Genomic DNA, 24,159 nt, shown 5'->3' with positions numbered 1-24,159 from the left:
TCTCCTTATGTAAGGAAGGTTTTTCATGAAATGATCAAAGTGATTGGTGCCACTAATTTGGTGGTGGACAAACTCAGGGATCAATTCTATCAATTTCAAATCATAGGGACCAAAGTTATGAGTTATTCAAATCTCACGAATCATTGTGGTTAAAAAGCTTAAATGTTGGGACTTTTGAAGTTGAATTTTGTATAAATTCTCTGTCACCTCATAATTTAAGGTTAATTCTCATTTCATTATTATAAAACATTGTGCCAAAATTTGAGGTGACAAAATTCTACTTTTGAGATAAGTCTCCTTAACATTTCTCTTGCCACTATTTATACAAGTGGGTGGGTCGAATACCAACGGAACTGAGGATTAATAAACCGAATGTCACCCCTTTTCACACGGGTGGGCGGATTATGACCAAATCAAATTTGAAACATAAAACCGAACACAACTAGTTTTGCGTGGGTTGGTCGGGTAACCCGTGAGAATGCCCACCCATAACTCCGGGTGAAGAAATAACTTGCTCGGCAACAAGTCGTTTCTCATTTTGGGTACCAGTGGGCTACAAATTGTGTGGTGTTGCATACAAAACAAAAACACCAATAAAAATACTAGCGCAAAGCTTAACATAGTCAAACAAAGTTTTGTTGGCTAAAACTAGGGCTGGGCACGGGCCGGGCCGGGCCCAATTTTGAAGGGACCGGACCGGACCTAGGTTCAAAGGGAACGGGGCGGGCCGGGCCGGGGATTACATTTTTTAATATAAGAACCGGACATTACCCGGCCCGGTTGAAACGGGCCGGTTCGGGCCGGGTCCACGGGTCCTTTTTTTTTTTTTTTTTTTTGGTTGTTAAAAAAAATTTGTACAGAATACAGATTGCAAACTGCACAGATTGCAATCTGCACAAAAAACTGCACAGATTGCAATCTGCACAAAACTGCACAGATTGCAAACTGCACATTATTTTTTAAATCAAGCAGCTGGATGTTGTAGACTTTTAAACACCTAAAAATAGAGATTCAAAAGACCCAAATTAAGTTACTCACAAGCCTGCAAATCAATAATAGTATAGATATGCAAGCATGAGACTGTATCCACAAGGATTACTTTAAAACCAATTTACCAGTTAATTACGCCACACTTAATTTAAGAACGAAAGTTGATTGATTTGAAAGAATAGATTAAAGAAAACTTCTTTTAATTGAATATCCTTGCAAAGACTAAGGATAAATGTTATAAAAACATGACAAATAATGGACCTATCACTGCAAGTATTAACAAAAAGAGGGGGGAGGGCAGGGAGATCATATTAACACCAATCTTTGGCTCAGTGACTATTAAAAAAATACAACGAAGGTATCTTGTAGTTGAACAGCCTTGTCTGTAGAAGCTAAGGCAAGGAGAAAAGTGAATAAATTCCTCATATCCAACAGGACTGACAAGGAAGTGTTTACCTTAAAGAACTGCGAATTTTTTCAATCATATGTGCTGCAAGAGATTCACAGGCCTTTCGGATGTTTCTTTCCCGAGTGGTTTCGATAAGAAGCACATCATCTGCTGCTTTACTGCCCTTAAGAGTTGAATAAACAACTTCCTTTTCACTGTTTGAACCAAAGCTGTTAACCAATTCAAGAGATGAATCAACACCTGACCTTTGAGCATCCCTTGCTTGATTAACATAATAACGAAGACGTTTATGATACTCTGCAAATATCTTTTCCGCTTCATCACACTGTTGATAGTAAGCCTCCAACATTACTTGCTTATGCCTGCATCAAGATCAAGGATATATCAACATAGCCCGCAATCCGCATTGAATAACTTGAAATACTATCCTGTGGCTGTGAATATCATTTGAATTTACACGGCCTTCCAAAAAAGGGGTTATTTTTTTTGTTGTGTGGATCAATGAACTAAACACAAATTTTCAAACAACAAGACTATTCTCAAATAAACCTTGCAAAGAGGAATAGCACCGTGTTTCCTCTCTAAATAATCTACATAGCTCATTTCATTCTTAAATATGATGATAATGACATACCATGATAAATTTAACGTTACAAAACAAGTTTTCAACCCAACCAAATCATGTACTGGAGTATGCAAATGTTTAAAAAAAGCTCAAACCTTTTTTTAGAGCGTTCATCAAGCATCCTCTTCCGTTCAGCCTCAGCCCCCGAAACCTCCAACATTCTGGCCTTCAAATCCTTCCTCTGTCTCTTCACAATGTTCCTCAATTTCTCCACCTCCTTTACCGCCAAGTCCCTCTCTTGCAGCGCGGCCTCCCTGGTCTCTGCCGCACTCGCAGCCTCAATTGGCTTTGACTTACATGCATTAAGATTTCAGCTTCAATTACCAATTTTAGTTCAAAAATTGTAACAATTCGAAAATTTTCTGCAAATTTAAATACCAAAGTATTTAACCAAACAACTTAAAATCTACAAACAACTTAAATTTCTGCAAATTTAACCAAACAACTTAAAATCTACAATCTATAAGCAGATCCATAAAATTCAAAACCAATAAACAAGTTTCTACTAGTAATCAAATCGCAGCAGTCCATATAATCAATCGAAAAGCTTATGCAATCATAGCCCCAAAAACCCTAAATTCCCAAATCAGAAACCCTAATTCATAAATTACCTAGGAATTTGCAGGATGATGGTTGTGTTCTCGACGGCGAGGTTGGTGTCGACCGTGTGGTGGTGGTCGGAACTCGCGATTGGGGAGGATTGATGTAATGTCGACAGACACAGTCGAGGTCGACAATCACTGACTCACTATGAGTCTCAAGGAGTCGAGTCGAGTCGAGTCAGTAGGGGTGGAGAATCGATGGAAAAAGATGGGAGCGATCGAGGTCTGACTCTGAGACGAGAGAGTAGAGAGGAGAGGAGATTTGGGGAGTGGGGGAAGGGAACTGTCGAGTGTCGACTGTGGGAGTCTCTGACTGTCTGAGACTGAGAGTCTGATCTGAGAGACTCTTGAGTGCGATCGTGCGATTGTGGTTTTAATCAACGGATCAGATTAAATCTTAAATTTTTGGAAGGTGGAAACGGTTCGGGTCGGGGACCCGTTTCCTTAGCAATTACGACCCGTCCCGCCCCGCAAATAACATGGATCCGCCCCGCCCCGCCCCGTTTCAGATTTTAAAAAATAGGACCCGCCCCGTACCCGCCCCGATCCACTTGGACCCGCCCCTAACCGCGGGTCCAGGGCCCGTTTGCCCAGCCCTAGCTAAAACATCTTCAAAACACGTTACAGTGTTCTAAACATATTACATGTATTTTAAGACGTTTATGATGTGGCATAAATTTCAGCAGAATATGTTATATGATGGTTATTGTAAAATTTGCATAACCAATTAAAACTCATAACTTCTTCTTTTTTTTCTTTTTTCTTTTTTTTTTATATGAAAAGGCGAGATTTGTGGAGTTTATGCGAAAGAATTATTTGCATGACAAGCATAATTTTATAAGTTATTTAGAAGCGGTCTTACAAATGACTGATTCACATATAATAGAAATTTTTTTTCAATGAATTTTTAAGCTTGAAAACAAAACATTAATAAGAATTATAGGGGGGCCTAGAACATTGCTAGAATGAAATTCTTTTTGTCCATTACATTTACATAATACTCTTCTTGATGTGCATGGTTAGTGAGTTCTGTGAAAAATGAGATTATTGAAATTTCAAAAGACTTTGCATGTGCGATTAGAAATATATTATCATTCAGAAGCAGTCTTTCAATTTATGAAGTAAAAAAAGAGTATCGCTTTTATCAAATTTAATTTTTGAGTTTGAAAACATACAAATTGTAACATTCCACATCGTCCAGGAAAGTGGATTATGTAAGCCTTATATGTGACCTACTGGAAAATTCTCGTGTGAGTTCTCAGAAACAAAACCGAAAAATTCTCGTGTGACACAAATTAATAACACCTTTGCAATATTCCATGAAAATAGATTTTATGACGGTTTATAGATTTTCGCAAGGCGAGTTCTTTCTGAAAAATGTGACTGCTGAGTTTTCGCGAAACCGACGGTTTGATAACCAAGCACAAAAACACTAAGTAGGGGAAAAAAAAAAAAACATAACCCAACAATTGTGGGAGGAGATGCTACGAAATAAAACGTCATCTTCCTTTTGTCCGCACAAGGACTTCAACTTAACCAACAATTATTGTTCGTTTATAAAACTAAAGAGAAAAATGTTTTAGCCCAAGCCACACAATGGAAATATCACATACAGATCTAAACCTTAAATCCGCGACCATAGCGCTTAATCACTGCCTTGATCGGGATTCAGCCCGTCTAGCTTCATCTGGTGTCGATGGAAAAAGCTCCACGTACCTCGAACCAATTGTCATCTTGTCCTTGCACATTGCCCTTTTCGCCTCTTCTGCAGAGACAAACTCCACATATGCCTCTCCGGTAGCTTTTCCATCCGGGCGGCAGGCAATATGCACCCTATCTTCTACAACCTTGAATTCTCCAAAAAACTCAAGAATTTCAGATTTTTCTGCTGAGAAGGGGAGGCCGCGCATCTTCAATATTTCAGTGTACTCCATTTTCTCCTTGTCGCTGAACCTCTTTGATTTGGTTGGAGGAGGGCTTGCTTGATAGTCATTATCATAAATTCCTTCATAGTTTACCTCCGCTGCAACAGCCTTGTAGTACTCCTGCCTCTTGCAAGTGAAAACTTCAACATACCTACGTCCCATGTTCTGCCGATCTCTCTGTAGAGCAAGCTCAACCTGCATTGGTCCAGCAAAAACAACAAAGGCCTCTCCTGAGAACCGTCCACCCTTGTTGACCAGCAACACATCAACAATATCCAGTCCAGCAAAGAACTTGAAGATGTCAATATCCGTGCAGTTGAATGGAAGTCCCCTGAGACGGGCCACTGGAAAAACCGGGGGCTGAAAATTCCCACCATAGCCATAAGGATGAAAGCCACTTACGCCGCTGCTCACTGCGAAGTAGGGATCCATCATTCTTGGTCTCTTTGAGCCGACCTCGTACCCGTCCGAAACCCCCCCGCCTCCCAACATTGCCCTTAAATACCCAAAAAAGAGATAATCCCCCACTCAACCTGTTAATAAAACCGAACCCAACCCACACACTTCCCTGTCACCTAATGTCTAAAACCCTAGATTTGATATTCCAACATAAATAATAATCATATCCACCAACCACATATCAAACATATATATCTAGAAATAAACCCCGATGCATGGTAAGGCAAAGAAAAAAGAAAACCCCTTTTTTCATATAAACAAGATATCAATCTACTTATGCTAACAGATGCAAGCAATCACATGGGATTTCACAAAGAGAAATATCGCACTCTCATTCACGCAATCAAATCTCTCATACATACTCTGCGGCTTTAATAATTCACGCCACCGCCTAATATATGAACTATTTGCACACGTCACATATTGCTCATGAAAATCATAAACTCAGCAACGTTTTCCCTAACCTACATTTCCAGTCCTCGAAAGACGGTTCAAGTTTCAAATTCGGCCTACTTATTCGATGAAGTACACATACAGGTCAATAACTAGCCAAGGTCTAGGTGTTCTACTTTGATTTCGAAAAAATCCCAATTATGTTACCTATTTGATTGAATTTTCTTGATCAATTTTATCTATTTGATTGAGTTTCCTAATCCAAAAATCATCAAAACCCTACTTAAAAACATTAATTATGTTCAAAGACAAACAGCCACAGATTTCACAGATACAAACGCAACAAAAAATCAATGCTATCGCAAGAAACATACAGATGCATACAAAATCGAACTATGCTTACCCTCTCGATCCGTACATGGTTGCAGCGGTTTGAATTCCAAGGCAGCTTCGAGTCTCTGAAGGAGAACGAAAGACTGAAACCTTGGGGATTTGAGTGTGATCCAGAAAACCCTAATTGCGATTGTTCGAAAGGGAAAACCAGATTATCTAGCTTTGATATATATGAGTCTCCGTTGACCCAGCCCGGTTATTGGGTCCGTGACTCACCAGTCTCTTGGGCTTTGAACCGACCCATTGATCTAATCTTTTAAATTTGAGGACGAGCTTAGGCTCAATGTTTTGGGCTTGAGGCTAAGCCCATTGGACTCGAGCCCGCTTTATATATCCGCTGAATCAACCCTTGGCTTTCTTTCTTGGCAATCAAGAAAGTAGAAACCATCTCACCTGCCACAAAGTTATATTAAGGTTAAAATAAGACCAAAATTGCTACGGCACCTATATTTGGAGTCAACACTCAACTGGATTTGGATAATACTTTGTTATGTATCGAAAATCTCACATCGAGAGTTTGACAATATAAATTATAAAATATGATAATTGTTCCACAGTCAGTGACCACAGTAAAGCTTTTTACGATTAAACTTCACTAATGTTGGGTTAGCAGATTATACGGTGGGAACAATATCAATTTTAGACTATTTACATGTCCTTATAGTATTTGATAAAATCCTCTTCTTCGGTACATACATGAAATCAAACGACTTGTTGATTTTCAACTTTTGATAGGACAGTAATTGTGGATTTTTTTAGATTTGCACATCCGTGCAAATTGGCACATCCAATAATGCTGGTAGGTAGCAATGACAACTAAACATCCGTGCAAATTGGCACATCCAATAATATTGAAGAAAAGTAAGGAAAAGGGACATCCGCGGCCCTACCTGCTGATTTTCCATCCTTCCACTGCTTTTTCCACCGCTTTTCTTCTCAATATGTGAATGACAACTAAAAAAGTAGTGTGAACGAAAGACTTCAAAATGACAACTAAAAAAGCAGTGTGAACCAAGATTTCGAAATTACAACTAAAAAACAATATGAACAAAGATTTCCAAAAATGATTAAAATTTATTACTTACTTTGGACTTTGGTTCTATTAATGTATTTAAAAGATACTTTTGAAATTAGAAGAACTACAACAAAACATTAAGATCGCGAATTTGATAAATTAAAATTACAATAAATCAATTACAATTTACTTATCTTTGGAATACGTAAGACGGATAACAAAGGAGTCTTCTACTTTTAACAAACGTAAGTGTTCTAACAACAATAGAGCTTGCTCATAATGGAACGTGTGTTTTGTGAAAGTAGGGACACCCTTAATATAGCTATTAGGGTTCCTCCAATCCCGCCTATTATAGTAATTAGAGTAATATACCAAATCACCATTTAATATTAATGTTGTCCCACCAAGCATTCTTGCTAACCAATATTGAATCACGTTAACAATCAAATATCTTGAAGATCAATTTATTTGCCTTTTAAGTAATTCGATTCATAATAAGTAACAACTCAACATGAGTCTTAAAGTATTAAAATAACCCTTATGATGGGTTTGTTATGTCCTAACTTTTGCCTGTAAGTACATTATTGTCAATTTATTTTAACAAACATAAAACAAAGACCTTCAATCCCTAAGGAATAATTACACATACATCCAAATTATAAGACTATATTTTGGTATAATTTGGAGAGTGACTAAATTTTTTATTTATTTTAAAGAATGACAAAACTTATCTATGTGGTATGTGATGTCATGGTTTATTATAATTACTTTTGCATTTACAATTTTACCGCTTCATGTTGAAAGGTGAGTCATCTCCTTACTATTCTTTATCTCTCTATTTTCTTCTTCATCATTTCCTCTCTTTCTCCTTGCTACCCCATGTCTCTCTCTTTCTCCATCTCCTCATCCATTTGTCGTCCTTCTCTCTCTTTCTCTCTCCTCCTCCTTATTCGCCATTTTTTATTTTAATTTTAAAAGTTTATAGTTCAATCTTACAGCTTATTCTGATTCAGATTGGGCTGTGGATATTAACAGTCGAAGGTCAGTTACTGGTTTTGTGATTTACTTGGGATGTAATCCTATCTCATGGCAATCTAAAAAGCAACCTACAGTTTCTAGAAGTTTCAGAGGTTTAGTATAAAGCCTTAGCACACTTTGCTGCTGATTTGTTCTAGATTAGATCTCTGTTTAAAGACATGAATCAGGTACTTCCAGTTCCTCCATTGTTACACTGACAATTTGAGTGCCTTAGCTTTAAGCTCCAATCCAGTTTTTCACTCTAAGATCAAACACCTTGATACTGACTATCATTTTGTCCGAGAGAAAGTGCAAAGAGATCTTGTTGTTCAATATATACCTACTGAAAATCAAATTGCAGATGTGTTTACAAAAGGGCTACATAGTTCGACATTCTTGAAGCATCGCAAACATCTTGGCCTTGTCATTTCGAACAACTTCAGAAGCGTGGTTGATTCAAACTTCACTTGGTTGCTCCAAGCTCAGTTTGAGGGGGGAGTAATAACTGATAAAACTATAATGACACTTGGCATTATTCTAGTGAAATAGTTTGTTAATATAGTTGTGGTTGTTAGAAGGGTATTGTAGTAATTGTGACATGTAAGGCTGTAATACGTTCAATTGAAAGAAACAGTTGCTCTCTCTTCCTTCTCTCATTTTTTTGCTCTCAAGCCTTATCTTCAACAGTCAATACCTCCACCAGATTGCTGCTTGAACTAGTCAACAGAACTGGCCTTGTTGTAATTTTGCCTTTCTCCCCCCCCTGCATCACTCTTCACCCCCTCAACATGGATACCTCCATTACGGCTGATCCGTCAGAGAGTCCTATTACTCCGTTAGCATCAACCGATGCCGGTGACCAGATCGAGCAAGCAGATCAGAGTCATCAGACCGACATTCAAGAAGCTACAAAATTAGAAGGCAACAATAGTACAGTTTTAATAAGTAGCATGGATCGTGATGTTTTCAATGCTGCAAAACGTGGCAATTTCAAGATCCTTAAGGAACATGGCGGGAATCTGAACAAAAAATTGACTGCAACCAAGAACACAATCCTTCATATCTATACAGCATGCTATAGTTACCCAACGAACAATGAATCTGAGGATGAGATACTCAAGTCAACAAACACTGTGAAAGGTATCCTTGGAATGTGTCCAGCACTACTATGGCTGCAAAACGAGAGTGGTGATACTGCCCTGCACATTGCGGCAAGATATGGGCGTGCTGGTATAGTTAGAGCTCTCCTCGCAGCTACAGAAACTTCCGACGTTGAGCAAGGCCGTGAGATCTCATCAGAAAATGCCGCCTTGTCGAAGCAAAAACTCATCAGGAAAACCAACAAGAAGAAGGACACAGCGCTGTTGGAAATTCAAATCAAGCTAGCTATTGTTGAAAATCAATGTCAAAGTTAGGCATGGAAAGTTAGGCAATGTTAGGTATGGTTGAATAAAAATTATTAGGTGCAATTAATGTGTTTTGTGTGGTAATAAATAATCTTAGTTTAATCATTTGGTTTGCTATAAATACCCAAGCTCTCAAGCATTGTAAATCATCCCATCCAAATCCCACTTCCAATTGTGAAGAAGCTTGTAAGCTTTCTTATTCCAATAGTTTGTAAACCTTTTCATATATCAAAGTCCAAGTGTTTTGCCAAAGCTTGTTGCTTCCCTCCTTTCTCTATTTCTTTCTTTGTCCAATTTTATTTGAGAGTGCAAAGTGCAAGAGGTGTGATAGAGTTTGTAAACTTATCACCCACATATTTTGGTATTGAGTTAGTAAACTGTCAAATACCAACAATTGGTATCAGAGCCAGAATACCACTCTGGCAGGTGCAGCAGTTATGGCGTCCAACTTAGTGCAACTCCAAGTTCCCACGTTGAAGAAAGAAAATTATGAAAGATGGTGCATCCAATTCAAAGCATTGTTTGGATCACAGGAGCTATGGGAAGTTGTCAGTAGTGGGTATGTTGTACCCACTGCCGAGCAAGAAGCCGTATATACTGCGGATCAAAGGAACACTCTCAAGGACTTACGAAAGAAGGACCAAAAGGCGTTGTATCTTCTATACCAGGGTTTGGAAGATTCAACGTTCGAGAAGGTTGCAGAAGCAACAACGAGCAAGCAAGTATGGGATACACTCAGTACAATCTACAAAGGAGTAGATCGAGTCAAGAAAGTGAGGTTACAATCACTTCGAGCAGATTTTGAAACTGCTCATATGAATGAAGGGGAGAGCATCTCCGACTATCACTCAAGGCTCATTGTGATAGTAAATCAGATGAGGAGAAATGGCGAGAGACTCGATGAAGTACGAGTTGTGGAGAAGATACTCCGGTCACTCACATCTAAGTTTGAGCATGTGGTGACTGCCATTGAGGAATCCAAGGATTTGGAGGTGATGAGCGCAGAAGAGCTACTAGGATCCCTCCTAGTTCACGAGCAACGCATTCAGAAGAATGCAAGCCCCACAACGCTAGAGCAAGCTTTGGAGTCAAAGTTGAATATTGACAAACCAAATAAAGGTCGTGGGCAGTGGAACTCACGTCGTGGGAGCTCATCCAACCGTAGCCGAGGACGAGCCCGAGGAAGAGGTCGAGGCTATGCACAAAATCAAGGTCAGTCTCAGGAGTGGAGATCTACTCGAGGAAAGGCGCATATCCAGTGTCACAACTGTAAGCAATATGGACATTATGCCAATGAATGTTCACATAAAAATGGTGAGCATGTCAACATGGCAGAATCAAGTGGAAATACTGATGAAGAACTTACAGTCTTACTAGCACACCATGATTCCAGTAGCCAACAAGATGTTTGGTATTTGGACTCTGGTGCAAGCAATCACATGTGTGGAAAGAAGGAGTTTTTTGCCGAACTCAAAAAAGGGGCCTATGGATCTGTAAGTCTTGGTGACTCCTCAAAGTTGCCAGTTGAAGGCAAAGGGAAGATCAAGATCATCCAGAAGGATGGAAGAGAAGAATACATCTCCGATACCTACTACATACCAGGTATGAAGAGCAACATTCTGAGCATTGGTCAACTGCTCCAGAAAGGGTACATTATACATATGGAGAACATGCTTCTCACTCTCAGGAATGCAAGGAGAAAGCTTATTGCACGTGTTCGAATGTCAAAGAACCGGATGTTTCCGTTGAATTTGAACACAAAGATTGGAAGCTGCAACATCGGTGTAATGGAAGATGAGTCATGGAAATGGCATCTTCGATTTGGCCATCTTAATTTCAATGGCCTAAAGTTGCTGTCAAGTGGAGGAATGGTTCGTGGTCTACCCCAGATTGAAGCCACACGCCAAGTATGTGAAGGTTGTGTGCTTGGCAAGCAAGCACGACTATCGTTCCCTGTTGGTGATACATGGAGAGCAAAGGCACCACTGCAGTTGGTGCACACAGATATATGTGGTCCATTGGATCCCATGTCTTATGGAGGTAATAGGTATTTTATTACCTTTATTGATGATTTCAGTAGAAAGACTTGGGTCTATTTTCTCAAGGAGAAGTCAGCTGCCCTAAAAATTTTCAAGGAGTTCAAGGCACTCACAGAGGCAGAAAGTAACCACAAGCTTGTGGCTGTGAGATCAGATAGAGGTGGAGAGTACACCTCCAATGCTTTCCAAGCATACTGCAAGGAGCAAGGAATTAGGCATCAACTTACTGCTGCCTATACCCCACAGCAAAATGGGATAGCCGAAAGAAAGAATCAAACCATCCTTGACATGACAAGGTTCATGCTTAAGGAGAAGAATTTGCCAAAAGAGTTATGGGCAGAAGCTGTAGCTTGTTCGATTTATTTGTTGAATCGATGTCCAACAAAGAGTGTCAAGAGGATGACACCACAAGAGGCTTGGAGTGGATACAAGCCGAATGTTACACACCTAAGAATTTTTGGGTGTGTTGCATATGCTCAAGTTCCAGAAGCCAAGAGGAGGAAACTTGATGATAGAGGTGAGAAGTGTGTGTTTGTGGGCTATAATGAAGAGTCCAAGGCATACAAGTTCTACAACCCACTAACTGGCAAACTAGTGGTTAGTAGAGATGTCATCTTCAGTGAGGAAGAGACATGGACGTGGAACAACAAAGAAGTCAGTAAAGAGAAGATCGTCTCCACTGATTTTGAAGAACCAGAAGTTGTACCACCGATTGAGCAACAGCCTGCTCAAACAATCACAACAACTCCAGTGCACCGAATTGCAAGGAGTGGTCCTACATCTAGTGAGGAAAGCAGCTCCTCAACTCCAGTGAGGTTAAGGAGTCTCACAGAGATTTATGGACAAGAAGAAGAAGAAGAAACCAACCTTTTCTGCTTGTATGCAGACCACGAGCCTTTCTCATTCAATGAAGCTGTGGAAGAAGATTGTTGGAAGAAAGCCATGGAAGAAGAGATCCATGCCATCGAGAAGAATGACACTTGGGAGCTGACAAAGCTCCCACCAAATCAGAAGGCTATTGGTGTCAAGTGGGTTTACAAGATCAAACGCACTGCAGATGGGAGTGTGGATCGATACAAATCAAGGCTTGTAGCAAAGGGCTACAAACAGAAGTATGGAGTGGACTATGATGAAGTCTATGCTCCAGTTGCGAGACTTGACACGGTAAGATTGCTAATCTCTCTTGCCGCACATCATAAATGGAAAATTTATCAACTAGATGTCAAGTCAGCCTTCCTTAATGGAGTACTTGAGGAAGAAGTGTACGTGGAACAACCGGAAGGCTTCCAAGTACAAGGAGAAGAAGATAAGGTGTATCGTTTGAAGAAGGCTTTGTACGGCCTCAAGCAAGCACCACGAGCTTGGAACTCAAGGATCGACAACTACCTTCACCAAAATGGATTTCAGAAATGTCCATACGAGCATTCAGTTTACATGAAGAATGGTGAAAAGGGGGAGTTCTTAATTATTTGTCTCTATGTAGATGATTTATTGTTTACAGGAAACAATGAGGCAATGTTCCATGAGTTCAAGCAATCCATGTTCAGTGAATTCGAGATGACTGACAATGGATTAATGTCATACTTTCTTGGCATAGAAGTGAAGCAAGAAAGTGATGGTATCTACATCTCTCAACAAAGGTACATGAGAGACATATTGAAGAAGTTCAATATGGACAAGTGCAACACTGTCAATACCCCAGTCGCAACTGGATTGAAGCTGTCCAAAGGAGGAGAGGGTGAGTTTGTAAACTCAACAGTGTACAAAAGCCTCGTTGGAAGCCTAAGGTACCTTACAATCACAAGACCTGATATAGTTTATGGTGTTGGACTCGTGAGTCGATACATGGAAACACCAAGGGAGTCTCATTGGCTGGCCGCCAAGAGAATTTTGAGGTACATAAGAGGTACTCTAAACTATGGTCTATTTTATAATTTTGGTGAAGATGCAAAATTATTTGGTTATTCAGATAGTGATTGGGGAGGTGACCAAGATGAAAGGAAAAGCACAACTGGCTATGTGTTTTTTCTAGGATCAACAGCTTTCTCATGGACTTCAAAGAAGCAATCAATTGTTGCTTTGTCATCATGTGAAGCCGAGTATGTTGCTGTAGCCTCAACCGTGTGTGAGGCAATTTGGTTAAGAAATCTGTTGAAGTCAGTGTGTCATCCACAAGTGGAATCGACTGTGATTCACGTAGATAACGTGTCTGCAATCAAACTTGCAAAGAATCCTGTTCAACATGGAAGGAGCAAGCACATTGATACCAGGTTCCATTTTCTAAGGGACCATGTGAAGCAAAAGACAATTGAACTTGTCTACTGTCACACCAAGGAACAAGTGGCAGACATCTTCACAAAGCCATTGCCAATTGAAACATTCCGACTACTGCGTGAAATGCTAGGAATGAAGGCGTTTTGATTTGAGGAGGTGTGTTGGAAATTCAAATCAAGCTAGCTATTGTTGAAAATCAATGTCAAAGTTAGGCATGGAAAGTTAGGCAATGTTAGGTATGGTTGAATAAAAATTATTAGGTGCAATTAATGTGTTTTGTGTGGTAATAAATAATCTTAGTTTAATCATTTGGTTTGCTATAAATACCCAAGCTCTCAAGCATTGTAAATCATCCCATCCAAATCCCACTTCCAATTGTGAAGAAGCTTGTAAGCTTTCTTATTCCAATAGTTTGTAAACCTTTTCATATATCAAAGTCCAAGTGTTTTGCCAAAGCTTGTTGCTTCCCTCCTTTCTCTATTTCTTTCTTTGTCCAATTTTATTTGAGAGTGCAAAGTGCAAGAGGTGTGATAGAGTTTGTAAACTTATCACCCACATATTTTGGTATTGAGTTAGTAAACTGTCAAATACCAACAAGCGCTGCACGAAGCTGCCCGTTTTGATTACTTTGAGGTGGGGAAGATATTAACTGAAGCAGACCCTAAGTTTTCCTACTCTGTTAATGATGCCGGCGAGGCTCCTCTTTACCTAGCTGTCGAGAGGGGAAACACTCATTATTGTCTTCAAATACTTGAAGGTTGCAAAAATCCAACTTACGAAGGCCCAAATGGTAGAACGGCGTTGCACGCTGCTGTTATCCGCAACGACGAAGGTAAATGTATACAGACAATAGTTATAAAAAAAATGAAAAATTAGTCATTGACTAATAACCAGACTAATTTTTTAGATTTCAATCGAAGTTAGTAGTATTAATGTAATAATAAATTTACATGTCTAGTTACATAATTTTTTAAAATAAAAATTAGTAATTGATTTACACCTTTATTAAACTCATAATTAATTTTTAATTCAAAACAATTCTAAGATTTAAAAAAAAAAAAAATAGAATAAGTTTGTACCTATTAGTTTTTTATAAAAAAATAAATTTGTTGTAGGCTTAATTTACTGAATAATATAAAGGGAAGAGAGGGGGTGCGGTGCAAAGAAAAAAAGAGAGGTGTAATTATGTGTGTTATTACACTTCATCGTGTCTTTATTTATAATAGTAGGAGGGTAAATTCCTTATCTCAATATGATTACAACTCTAATAGAATAATATCTAGTCTAAAGATATAATAGAATCTCACAGATATACCAGGTATGATACGATTTACATGATCAAATTCCTAATCTAATAGGACTGTAACGAATTTCAATTTAATTATAATTGTACTCATATAAGTTTTCAATTTTTAAATCTTAAATGGACTCATTCTTAAATATACCAATTTTTATATCTAAAATGTACTATTTTAATATAAGTACCCATTTTTCTTTATATATAATCCATTCAATTTTTTTTCTTATCCATTTTAAAACTTATATGGTTATGGATACATTTGTTTTTCGTTGATTTGAGAATGTATGTATCCATGTCTTGATAGAAGAAATTTATTAATGTTATTAAACCTAATATCTTTTTTTTTTTTTTTTTTTTTTTTGTGTTTTTAAGAATGTAACCATTTATATATACACAATATATCAAGAGTATAATTTATAGTTTAATATTATTAATCCCACAAATTATGGGTTTTATTTAAACTCTCATTAATATTAAACTACCAATTTCAAATGTTAATTTAAAAATATAGTAACTTACATAAAAATACATTACTACATTAATATGAAGGACTTCGATCTAAAACTGAAAACCAACGAGGTTTCAGTCAAAGAACATTAAAGATAGGGAGTGCATCCAAAGTCTCCCTTAGAAAATTCCTTTTATTTTTCATTTCATGATTCATTAATACATATGTTTCTTGCAGTATATATTTATGTTTTCTTTTTCTTTTTATGCTTAAGTAATGACGAGAGAATTACTAAATCCGGATAGAACTCTGGCAAAAGCAGCAGACGAACGAGGAATCATTCCGCTTCACATGGCTGCAAAATTTGGTTACCTTTCAATGGTTAAGCAACTATTGGAATGTGATAAATCTACCGCCTACGTTGCTGACAATGATGGGTGCACAGCTCTTCACTTTGCAGCGTCCAAAGGTCATCTAGATATAATGAAAGAGCTTCTTACTTGTTGCCCTGATTGTTGTGAACTGGTCAACAACGAATGTCAGAATGTGCTTCACTATGCCATAAAGAGAGATCAACATCACGTAGTTGATTTTGTGTTAACGGATCTGTGGCTTAGCAACATCCTCTTAAATGGCAAGGATGTTAATGGCAATGCACCTCTCCATTACCTTGCTAATTATGCCACCTTCGGGATGGCAGCTTTACCACTTGATGCTAAAGTTGATATAATGTCATTCAACAAGGAAAACTTAAACGCTATGGACATCATTCGAGCTAATGAGGACAACATAAACGACGCACTTGAGCTGGTACGTATCACTTCTAATTTTCTTTTGTGTTATTATCCAATTTTTCTTCAACGGTCTGAGACTACTTAGTAATCCTAAAATTAATGTTGAAGATTGACGTTAAGAAATCGAATGGTGAAAATTGTTTAAAAAGTTGAACTGCTCGATAGATTGGACAACATAAGAAAAACCTGTTATTATGTTACCCACTAAAAATACCTTTCCAGCTCCGTTCATGAAGAAAGTACTTGTGCTCAATCATTTGCCCTACACAGAGGAGGTTCTCATTAAGTCCAGGCACAAGCATTACCTCTATGATGTACCTCTTTTAATTTTTGGTGTCAATCACTAGTGTCTACCAACTGAATCAAGTAGGTTTCCATTTCCCATCTTCATTCTACCTCTGTAAGATGTATCTATGTCAATGAGTAGTGACTCATGTGCAGTCATGTGGTTACTGCAGCCACTATCAATGTACCAAATAATGCTATTCTTTTTCATTGTTGCCATTCTACACTGAGCAAAGAACACATTTGCTTCCTCAACTTGATTTGCAACTTGCTGATTTCCTTTTGGATTGCAGTCCTTCTACTAATGCCCAAATCTGTTGTATTATGAGCACTTGGGTTTTCCCTTAAACCAGCAAGCTCCAAAATGCAACTTATCACAGATTTTTTGCAGGGGTTTTTGAAGCCTCATTTCCTGCATTTGGTTTCTGCACAGCACTAGACTTTCCATCCCATTTCTTGTTTTTACCCTTCCATTTTTCTTGCCTCTAAAATTTTGGTTTCCATGGGCCTGTCCATTGGAATAGCTATTTCTGTTTCCAATTTTAAGACCTTGAAAAGCATTCGCAGTTGAATTCTCTGAGTGCCTATCAAGTCTTTGGTGACAAGCTTTAAGAGATGCTACAACCCCTTGAGTCCCTAAAGTGTCAGGATCTTTGGTTTCTTCAATAATATTCACAATGTTTTCATACTTCCTAGTTAGGCTAATAAGTATTTTCTGCACAACTCTAGCATTAGGAAGTTCTTCTCCATAGGTTTTCAACTGATTAACAAGCTCAAATAACCTACTAATCATTCAAGCATTCACTTTCTTTCATTCTAGCATACTCAAAATCATTCCTAAGAGTTTGGAGTTTGACCTTTCTAACCTTCATGTCACCTCTGAACTCATGCTGGAGTTTGTCCCAAGTTCCCTTTGATGTTTCTTCAAGAGCTATTCTGGGGAAGATTTGATCCGAGACTGAGTTTTGAATGATTCCCAAAGCCTTTGCATCTTTGGTCATGTTCTCCTTCTCCTTGATTTCCTTTTACTTGGTTTCCTCGTCACCTTCTCCTCCTGCCTTGGAAGACACACAATCTTCCTGCATCAAATCCCAAAGATCATGGGGTTTGAAGATGGTTTTCATCTTGATACTCCAAAAATCGTAGTTTTCTCCAGTAAAGACTGGCGCTTTAACTTCTCCATTGTTGTTCACAGACATTTTGAGAAGAGGGGTATGATTTTTGAATTATGAGAAGGTTTCAGTGTTTTGAACTTGAGCTTTCTGAGCTTTAAAGATTTCTGGGGTTTCGAACACTGAAATCTCCCCTTAAATCACAACTATGCCCAGCTAATGATAGTGAATTGGCTCTGAGGCCACGTTAGAATTTGGATATTTTTGAGAGAGGAATGATGCAAGAAAATATCAAGAAGTACTACAGTCTGCAAATCATTGCTGCAAGACTGCCATATTCATTCAACATTTCTTTCAACATTTTCTTACATTCTTATATGCAAGAATTGCAGATAGTACACGTCCTTGAATTGGACAGCTGGTTGTGTAAATCTCAGCCTTTCATTGTTCTTAATCCTAGCCCTACAACTACTCTTAGGAACTAGGATCCTATGCCTTTCTTCTTTCACAAACTAGCCGTTGGACTCTTGAGTCCTTTAGGTCCTGCCTTCAATTCTCCAAGTCTGCAACATGGCTTACATTTCAACATTCTCTGGCTGCAGGAACATTTAAAAAGCATATTGCATTCAAGGGGTGCTAGAAAAGGTCGTAGAATTAAAAACCCAAAAGGCAGTGGTGATAAGGTGGAGGACGATCAGAGAACCAAGAAAAATATTGGAGAAAGTTTACAGAAAGCAAAAGAAACTCATCTGCTAGTTGCTGCATTGATAGCAACTGTAACCTTTGCAGCAGGTTTTACCATGCCCGGTGGTTACCAAAGTGAGATAGGACCGGACCAGGGATCCGCAGTTTTGTCAAGAAGTGCAGCATTCAAAGCATTTGTTATAACAGATACACTAGCCTTGGCCATGTCTAGTTGTTCTGTCCTAGTGCTCCTTTATTCCTCAATTCACACAAAGTGGAATTACATGGACCAGAAATCTGAGACGTTTCACATGGTAGTGTCTTTGACAATGTGGGCTTTGATGGCAATGGTGGTTGCATTCATTACTGGCACATATGCGGTACTGGGTGGCCATTCTCCAGGACTTGCCGTTGCAGCTTGTGTGCTTGGCTGCATTATCTTCTTTGTCTTTGCACGTTCTCTTCTTTCTACTGAAAGAAAAATACTAAAGGCGCCACATATCCTGGAAGACATGGTTGGCGGCTATATTTTGATGATGGGTAACTTGTTAATTGCTATCATTAAGAGGTTGGGTAACATGTTTAGGAGGTTGGGTCTCTGAGAAATAAAAGGAGATGGTGAGTCTCTTTGTAAATAAGTTTGTACGCAGGATATAAGATATTTCACTTGCTTTTAATTTTGTGATGTTGCCCTTTAATTAAACTTGTTGGTTTTAAGTTAGTTAATAAAAATTTCGGAGATTCTAGAATTATAAATAATCAAATAAATGCAACATATATATACTGGCTATGAAGCATGATAGCATACTGATAATAGCGATACGATACCACACGGCAATTCGAAAGATCTCTAAAAATTAAGATACGGTACATTATAGATATGACAAATATTACAACACACAACTCAGTAAACAAATCACTAGCACTCAACTAGAATCGGTCAATGTCGATGATCAGCTCGAGCTAGCAGGCCATACCAACGAAGATTCTACAAACCAAGGCAATAATACTACAGTTTTTATAAGTGGCATGGATCTTGATGTGTTCAACGCTGCGAAAAAAGGTGACCTTGATGCCCTTAGGGAACATGCAGAACAACTTGACAGAAAGTGATTGCAACAAATAACACAGTCCATATTTATATAGCAAGCTCGAGCGGCCGGACATCGGAACAGAAGGAAGTGGAGTCAACCAGGATTGTGGAGGATATCCTTGAAATGTGTCCAACACTACTATTGCTGCAAAATAAGAGTGGCAAAACTGCGTCACACATTGCAACGAGACACAGGCGGGCAGGTATAGTCAGAGTTCTTACTGATCAGGCTGCAAAAGCTCATTATTGTGGCGACCTTGAGCAAGGCCTAGCCAGCTCACCAGAAGAAGAAATTAATCTGCTTGCAGAAGCATATTGGAAGAATAAGCCGTCAAGCCGTCCTACAGCCGTCCTACCTTGTCCTACCTACACACTAGCCGTCCTACAGCCGTCAAGCCGTCCTCCCTTGTCCTACCTACACACTAGGACGGCTACCTTGTCCCCTACAGCCGTCCTACCTTGTCCTACCTACACACTAGGACGGCTACCTTGTCCTACCTACACACTTGTATCATGTATATATATCCTTGTAATCTTGTAGAGAAACATAATGAGAAAAAGCATTCTCTTCCATATTTTCCACATGGTATCAGAGCCGGAACCTTAGCCGGCCTGACTCCATTGTTGTCCCTTCTCTTCTTCTGCACATTCGTTTCGATAATGGCAGAAGATAATCTTTTTGACTCAGAAGCTGAAAGCTTCACAGCTCCTCGCCCTAGTTTTCCAGAAGCTGAAGTCAACCCAAACCAACGTTTGTGTTCTGTGTTGTTAAATGAGTTTAACTATCTTCCATGGTCCAGATCAATATCTCTTGCCCTTGGAGGAAGATCCAAACTTGGATTCGTCAATGAAAGTATTGAAGCACCTGACGTCGCATCGCCGGAGTATGAAGCATGGCTGTGCAAAGACCAGCTGGTCATGTCGTGGCTCCTCAACTCCATGGATCCTAAGCTGTCTGAAATTTTCAGTTTTTCAGAATCCTCTAGTGCTCTTTGGAAGGCAGTCAAGGACATGTATGGAAATCAAAACAATGCTGCTCGAGTGTTCCAGCTTAAGAGGAATCTTGCAAGTCTTCAACAAGGTGATAAATCCTTTGTTCATCATCTCGGTTGCATGAAAAACATGTGGAACGAACTAGAAATGTATCGACCACACACTATCGATTTTGCCGTACTGTTAAAAAGGTCCGAGGAAGACAAAATCTTTCATTTGCTTGCAAGTTTGGGTTCTGAATATGAAGATCTTAGAAGCCATATTCTAATGAATCCCGAACTTCCATCATTTGCAAGTGTTTGCACTACTATCCAGTGAGAAGAAGTACGCAGAAAAGTCATGAATGTTGACGTAAAACCTAGTGTGTCTGAGGCTAGAGCTTTTGTGACAAATCACAAGTCATTTGGAGATAAAGTATACAAGGGAAAAAGGCCAGATCTGAAGTGTCTACATTGTAATAATGTTGGACATCTAATAGATCGATGCTGGATATTGCACCCTGAGTTGAAGCCAAGGTTTGAGAACAAGCCTTTAAGAGATCATAAGGGCTCACACGCCAGACCACATACAAACAAGTACCATGCTGCTGCTACATCCATCGGTGGGTCGATGAACTTTACAGCCAATCCGGCTGACTTGTTGAATGAGTTCTCAACCTACCTTCAAACCAGAAAAGGAAGCACAGGTGAAACGTCGACTGGGGAAAGTCAAACTGCTCTTCTTGGACAGTTTGCAGGGTTCTTAGCTGAATCTGGTCATGTACCTCAATGAGACATTCCAGGTATCATGTGTGCTCTTTCAACTGCTCTAAATGTTAGTCACTCTCATGATTTTTGGATTATAGACTCAGGTGCCACAGATCACATAACAAATCAATATTCTAAGCTATACGATTTTGAAAGCCACACTAAACCATCACTAGTTTCTGTAGCAAATGGTAGAGGTGTGCCAGTTCTAGGTAGAGGGAAAGTTAAACTGATCTCAGAAACTGTTGAGTCCACAGCGTTATATGTTCCATCTTTTCCTTTTCAATTATTGTCCGTAGGAATGATTACAAACTCTCTAAACTGTCGTGCAATTTTTCCCCCCACAATGTTGTTTTTCAGGATCTAGCCACCAAGAAGCTGATTGGTGAAGGTCATTACCTAAATGGGCTGTACTATTTTTCAGAGGACCTCAATGTTCCAAAGGGGTTCCAAGTCAGCTCAAACCTAGAACATTGGTTGTGGCATCAACGCCTAGCACATCCCTCAGAATCTGTGTTGTCTACGTTGTTCCCTAGTTTATGCAAATCCTCCCTTGTATGTGAAATTTGTCATTTGTCAAAATCTACTAGACTCTCATTCAATTCTTCCATGTCTAGGACTAGCAAGTTGTTTGAGATGGTGCACTCCGATGTTTGGGGACCTGCACCTCTAGAGTCTTTTGATGGTTATAGGTACTACGTTATCTTTGTTGATGATTTCTCAAGAGCCACTTGGTTGTACCTCCTAAAATTCAAAAGTGAAGTTATGGATGCTTTCAAGGACTTTCATAATCTTGTCATGAACCATTTTTCGTCCCAAATCCACATACTAAGGTCTGATAATGGCACTGAATATACATCCAAAAATATGACTAACTATTTGAGCACCCATGGAATTATACATCAAACAAGTTGTGTAGGTACTCCTCAGCAAAATGGAATTGCCGAAAGGAAGAATTGGGACCTACTTGAAAAAACCAGGGCGCTAATGTTGCAAATGAATGTGCCTAAGAGGTTTTGGTCTCAAGGAGTTCTTGCAGCCACCTATCTTATCAACAGACTGCCTAGTCGTGTTCTGGATACAAAATCACCATCTGAGGTTATGCAAAACAAAAAAGGTAATCTTTCCCATCTGAGAATCTTTGGATGTACCTGTTATGTTCATATTCAATCCCATCACCGAGACAAGCTTGATCCCAAAGCTGTCAAGTGTGTTTTCATGGGATACTCCTCCACCCAAAAAGGGTACAAATTAGACCTGGCAATTTCTGACACGACCCGATAACCCGACACGACACGACACGAAATTAACAGGTGTTTGGGTCGACACGATAACGAATCGGGTCTTATCGGGTAACCCGATAAGCACCTGTTAAGATAACGGGTTGGGTCGGGTATACACGTGGGTAAACACGATACACGATAAGCAGAATATTATTTTTATAATTTTATAACCCTCAAAAAATACTGTAATAATTATATACATTAATTTTACAATTTTATACCCCTAAAAATTATAATAAATATATATATATATATATATATATTAAATTAACTATAAAATTTATAATAATTATAATAATTATATATACTATAATAATTATACCCCCAAAATATTAAGTCTATCTATACTAATTATATATATATATATATTAAATTTTATAAAAACTATAATAATTATTAATTAATAATTTAATATGCATGATCATGCATTGCATATTTGCATGATTTTGCATCCATTGAAATTTGATGCGTCAGGACTCATATGTGATTTGTTTCCATTCTCAAATTTCAATAATCAATTTTTTGCCATTGCCATTTGCCAACTTGCCGCCCTTTTTGAAAAAAAAAATGGAGGGAAAATGAAAATGTTAAGAAAAGTTGAAAATAAAACAAAAAAGTGAGGGAATTCAATTAGGGAAAGATGTTGGAGGGAAAAGTGAAAATGATAAGAAAAAGTTGAAAAGGAAACAAAAAAGAGAGGGAAAAATGAAAATTAATAGAAGTGGTGAATCTAAGTATAAATAAACTCTAAGTGTTAGTCAATCTATCGTTTTACGAATTCTCCAAAACTAATTTCAACGATCCAAACCGTCAAAATTGTTTGTAAATGCTTGGAGATCACATCAGCAAAAAATCACAAAAAAAAAACATTCAGAGATCAAGTAACGGGACAAAGCTTTTCAACGGTTATAAACGAAAAATCACGATTTAACGGTTATTTTAACTCCGATTTTGATGATTTTTTATAACTACACTCCTTGACCCTATATGAATACAATGAATGAATTCGATCTTCAATTTAAAATATTTACACAAGTGGATACCACAAAATCTTATGTTATACTTAATAAAAGTATAAATAAACTCTAAGCGTTAGTCAATCTATCGTTTTACGAATTCTCCAAAACTAATTTCAACGATCCAAACCGTCAAAATTGTTTGTATATGCTTGGAGATCACATCAGCAAAAAATCACAAAAAAAAAACATTCAGAGATCAAGTAACGGGACAAAGCTTTTCAACGGTTATAAATGAAAAATCACGATTTAACGGTTATTTTAACTCCGATTTTGATGATTTTTTATAACTACACTCCTTGACCCTATATGAATACAATGAATGAATTCGATCTTCAATTTAAAATATTTACACAAGTGGATACCACAAAATCTTATGTTATACTTAATAAAAGTATAAATAAACTCTAAGTGTTAGTCAATCTATCGTTTTACGAATTCTCCAAAACTAATTTCAACGATCCAAACGGTCAAAATTGTTTGTATATGCTTGGAGATCACATCAGCAAAAAATCACAAAAAAAAAACATTCAGAGATCAAGTAACGGGACAAAGCTTTTCAACGGTTATAAACGAAAAATCACGATTTAACGGTTATTTTAACTCCGATTTTGATGATTTTTTATAACTACACTCCTTGACCCTATATGAATACAATGAATGAATTCGATCTTCAATTTAAAATATTTACACAAGTGGATACCACAAAATCTTATGTTATACTTAATAAAAGTATAAATAAACCCTAAGCGTTAGTCAATCTATCGTTTTACGAATTCTCCAAAACTAATTTCAACGATCCAAACCGTCAAAATTGTTTGTATATGCTTGGAGATCACATCAGCAAAAAATCACAAA

The 24,159-nt window shown here is 38.2% G+C and overlaps 4 protein-coding genes across 5 annotated transcripts; 2 read left to right on the top strand and 2 right to left on the bottom strand.

The window, feature by feature from the left end:
• Positions 1–964: 964 nt before the first annotated feature.
• Positions 965–4,266, bottom strand: LOC137747759 (AUGMIN subunit 5-like). Its single transcript, XM_068487910.1, has 5 exons — positions 4,240–4,266; positions 2,120–2,316; positions 1,447–1,761; positions 1,039–1,042; positions 965–997 (listed from the first exon to the last, which is right to left on the bottom strand). Exons 1-5 carry the CDS (start codon positions 4,264–4,266, stop codon positions 965–967), a joined length of 576 nt encoding a protein of 191 aa, XP_068344011.1.
• Positions 4,109–5,950, bottom strand: LOC137747468 (uncharacterized). 2 transcript variants are annotated; one of them, XM_068487580.1, is made up of 2 exons: positions 5,807–5,950; positions 4,109–5,047 (listed from the first exon to the last, which is right to left on the bottom strand). In XM_068487580.1, the coding sequence occupies exons 1-2, from the start codon at positions 5,821–5,823 to the stop codon at positions 4,276–4,278; spliced, it is 789 nt and encodes a 262-aa protein (XP_068343681.1). In that variant the 5' UTR covers positions 5,824–5,950; the 3' UTR covers positions 4,109–4,275. The 2 variants fall into 2 exon arrangements, with proteins under 2 accessions (XP_068343681.1, XP_068343682.1); XM_068487581.1 differs by having other exon boundaries at positions 4,109–4,964; positions 5,807–5,938.
• Positions 5,951–15,571: 9,621 nt separating this feature from the next.
• LOC137746621 (protein ACCELERATED CELL DEATH 6-like) lies at positions 15,572–18,904 on the top strand. Its single transcript, XM_068486629.1, has 2 exons — positions 15,572–16,105; positions 18,089–18,904. The coding sequence occupies exons 1-2, from the start codon at positions 15,572–15,574 to the stop codon at positions 18,770–18,772; spliced, it is 1,218 nt and encodes a 405-aa protein (XP_068342730.1). The 3' UTR covers positions 18,773–18,904.
• A 1,019-nt stretch (positions 18,905–19,923) lies between these two features.
• LOC137747758 (uncharacterized) lies at positions 19,924–22,286 on the top strand. Its single transcript, XM_068487909.1, has 3 exons — positions 19,924–20,344; positions 20,735–21,015; positions 21,363–22,286. Exons 1-3 carry the CDS (start codon positions 19,924–19,926, stop codon positions 22,284–22,286), a joined length of 1,626 nt encoding a protein of 541 aa, XP_068344010.1.
• Positions 22,287–24,159: the final 1,873 nt, after the last annotated feature.

The sequence above is a fragment of the Pyrus communis genome, chromosome 10 (genome assembly GCF_963583255.1).
Source record: "Pyrus communis chromosome 10, drPyrComm1.1, whole genome shotgun sequence".
Lineage (NCBI taxonomy): Eukaryota > Viridiplantae > Streptophyta > Magnoliopsida > Rosales > Rosaceae > Pyrus > Pyrus communis.
The sequence above is the reverse complement of the archived record's forward strand: the minus strand, read 5'-3'. Positions and strand labels throughout refer to the sequence as shown.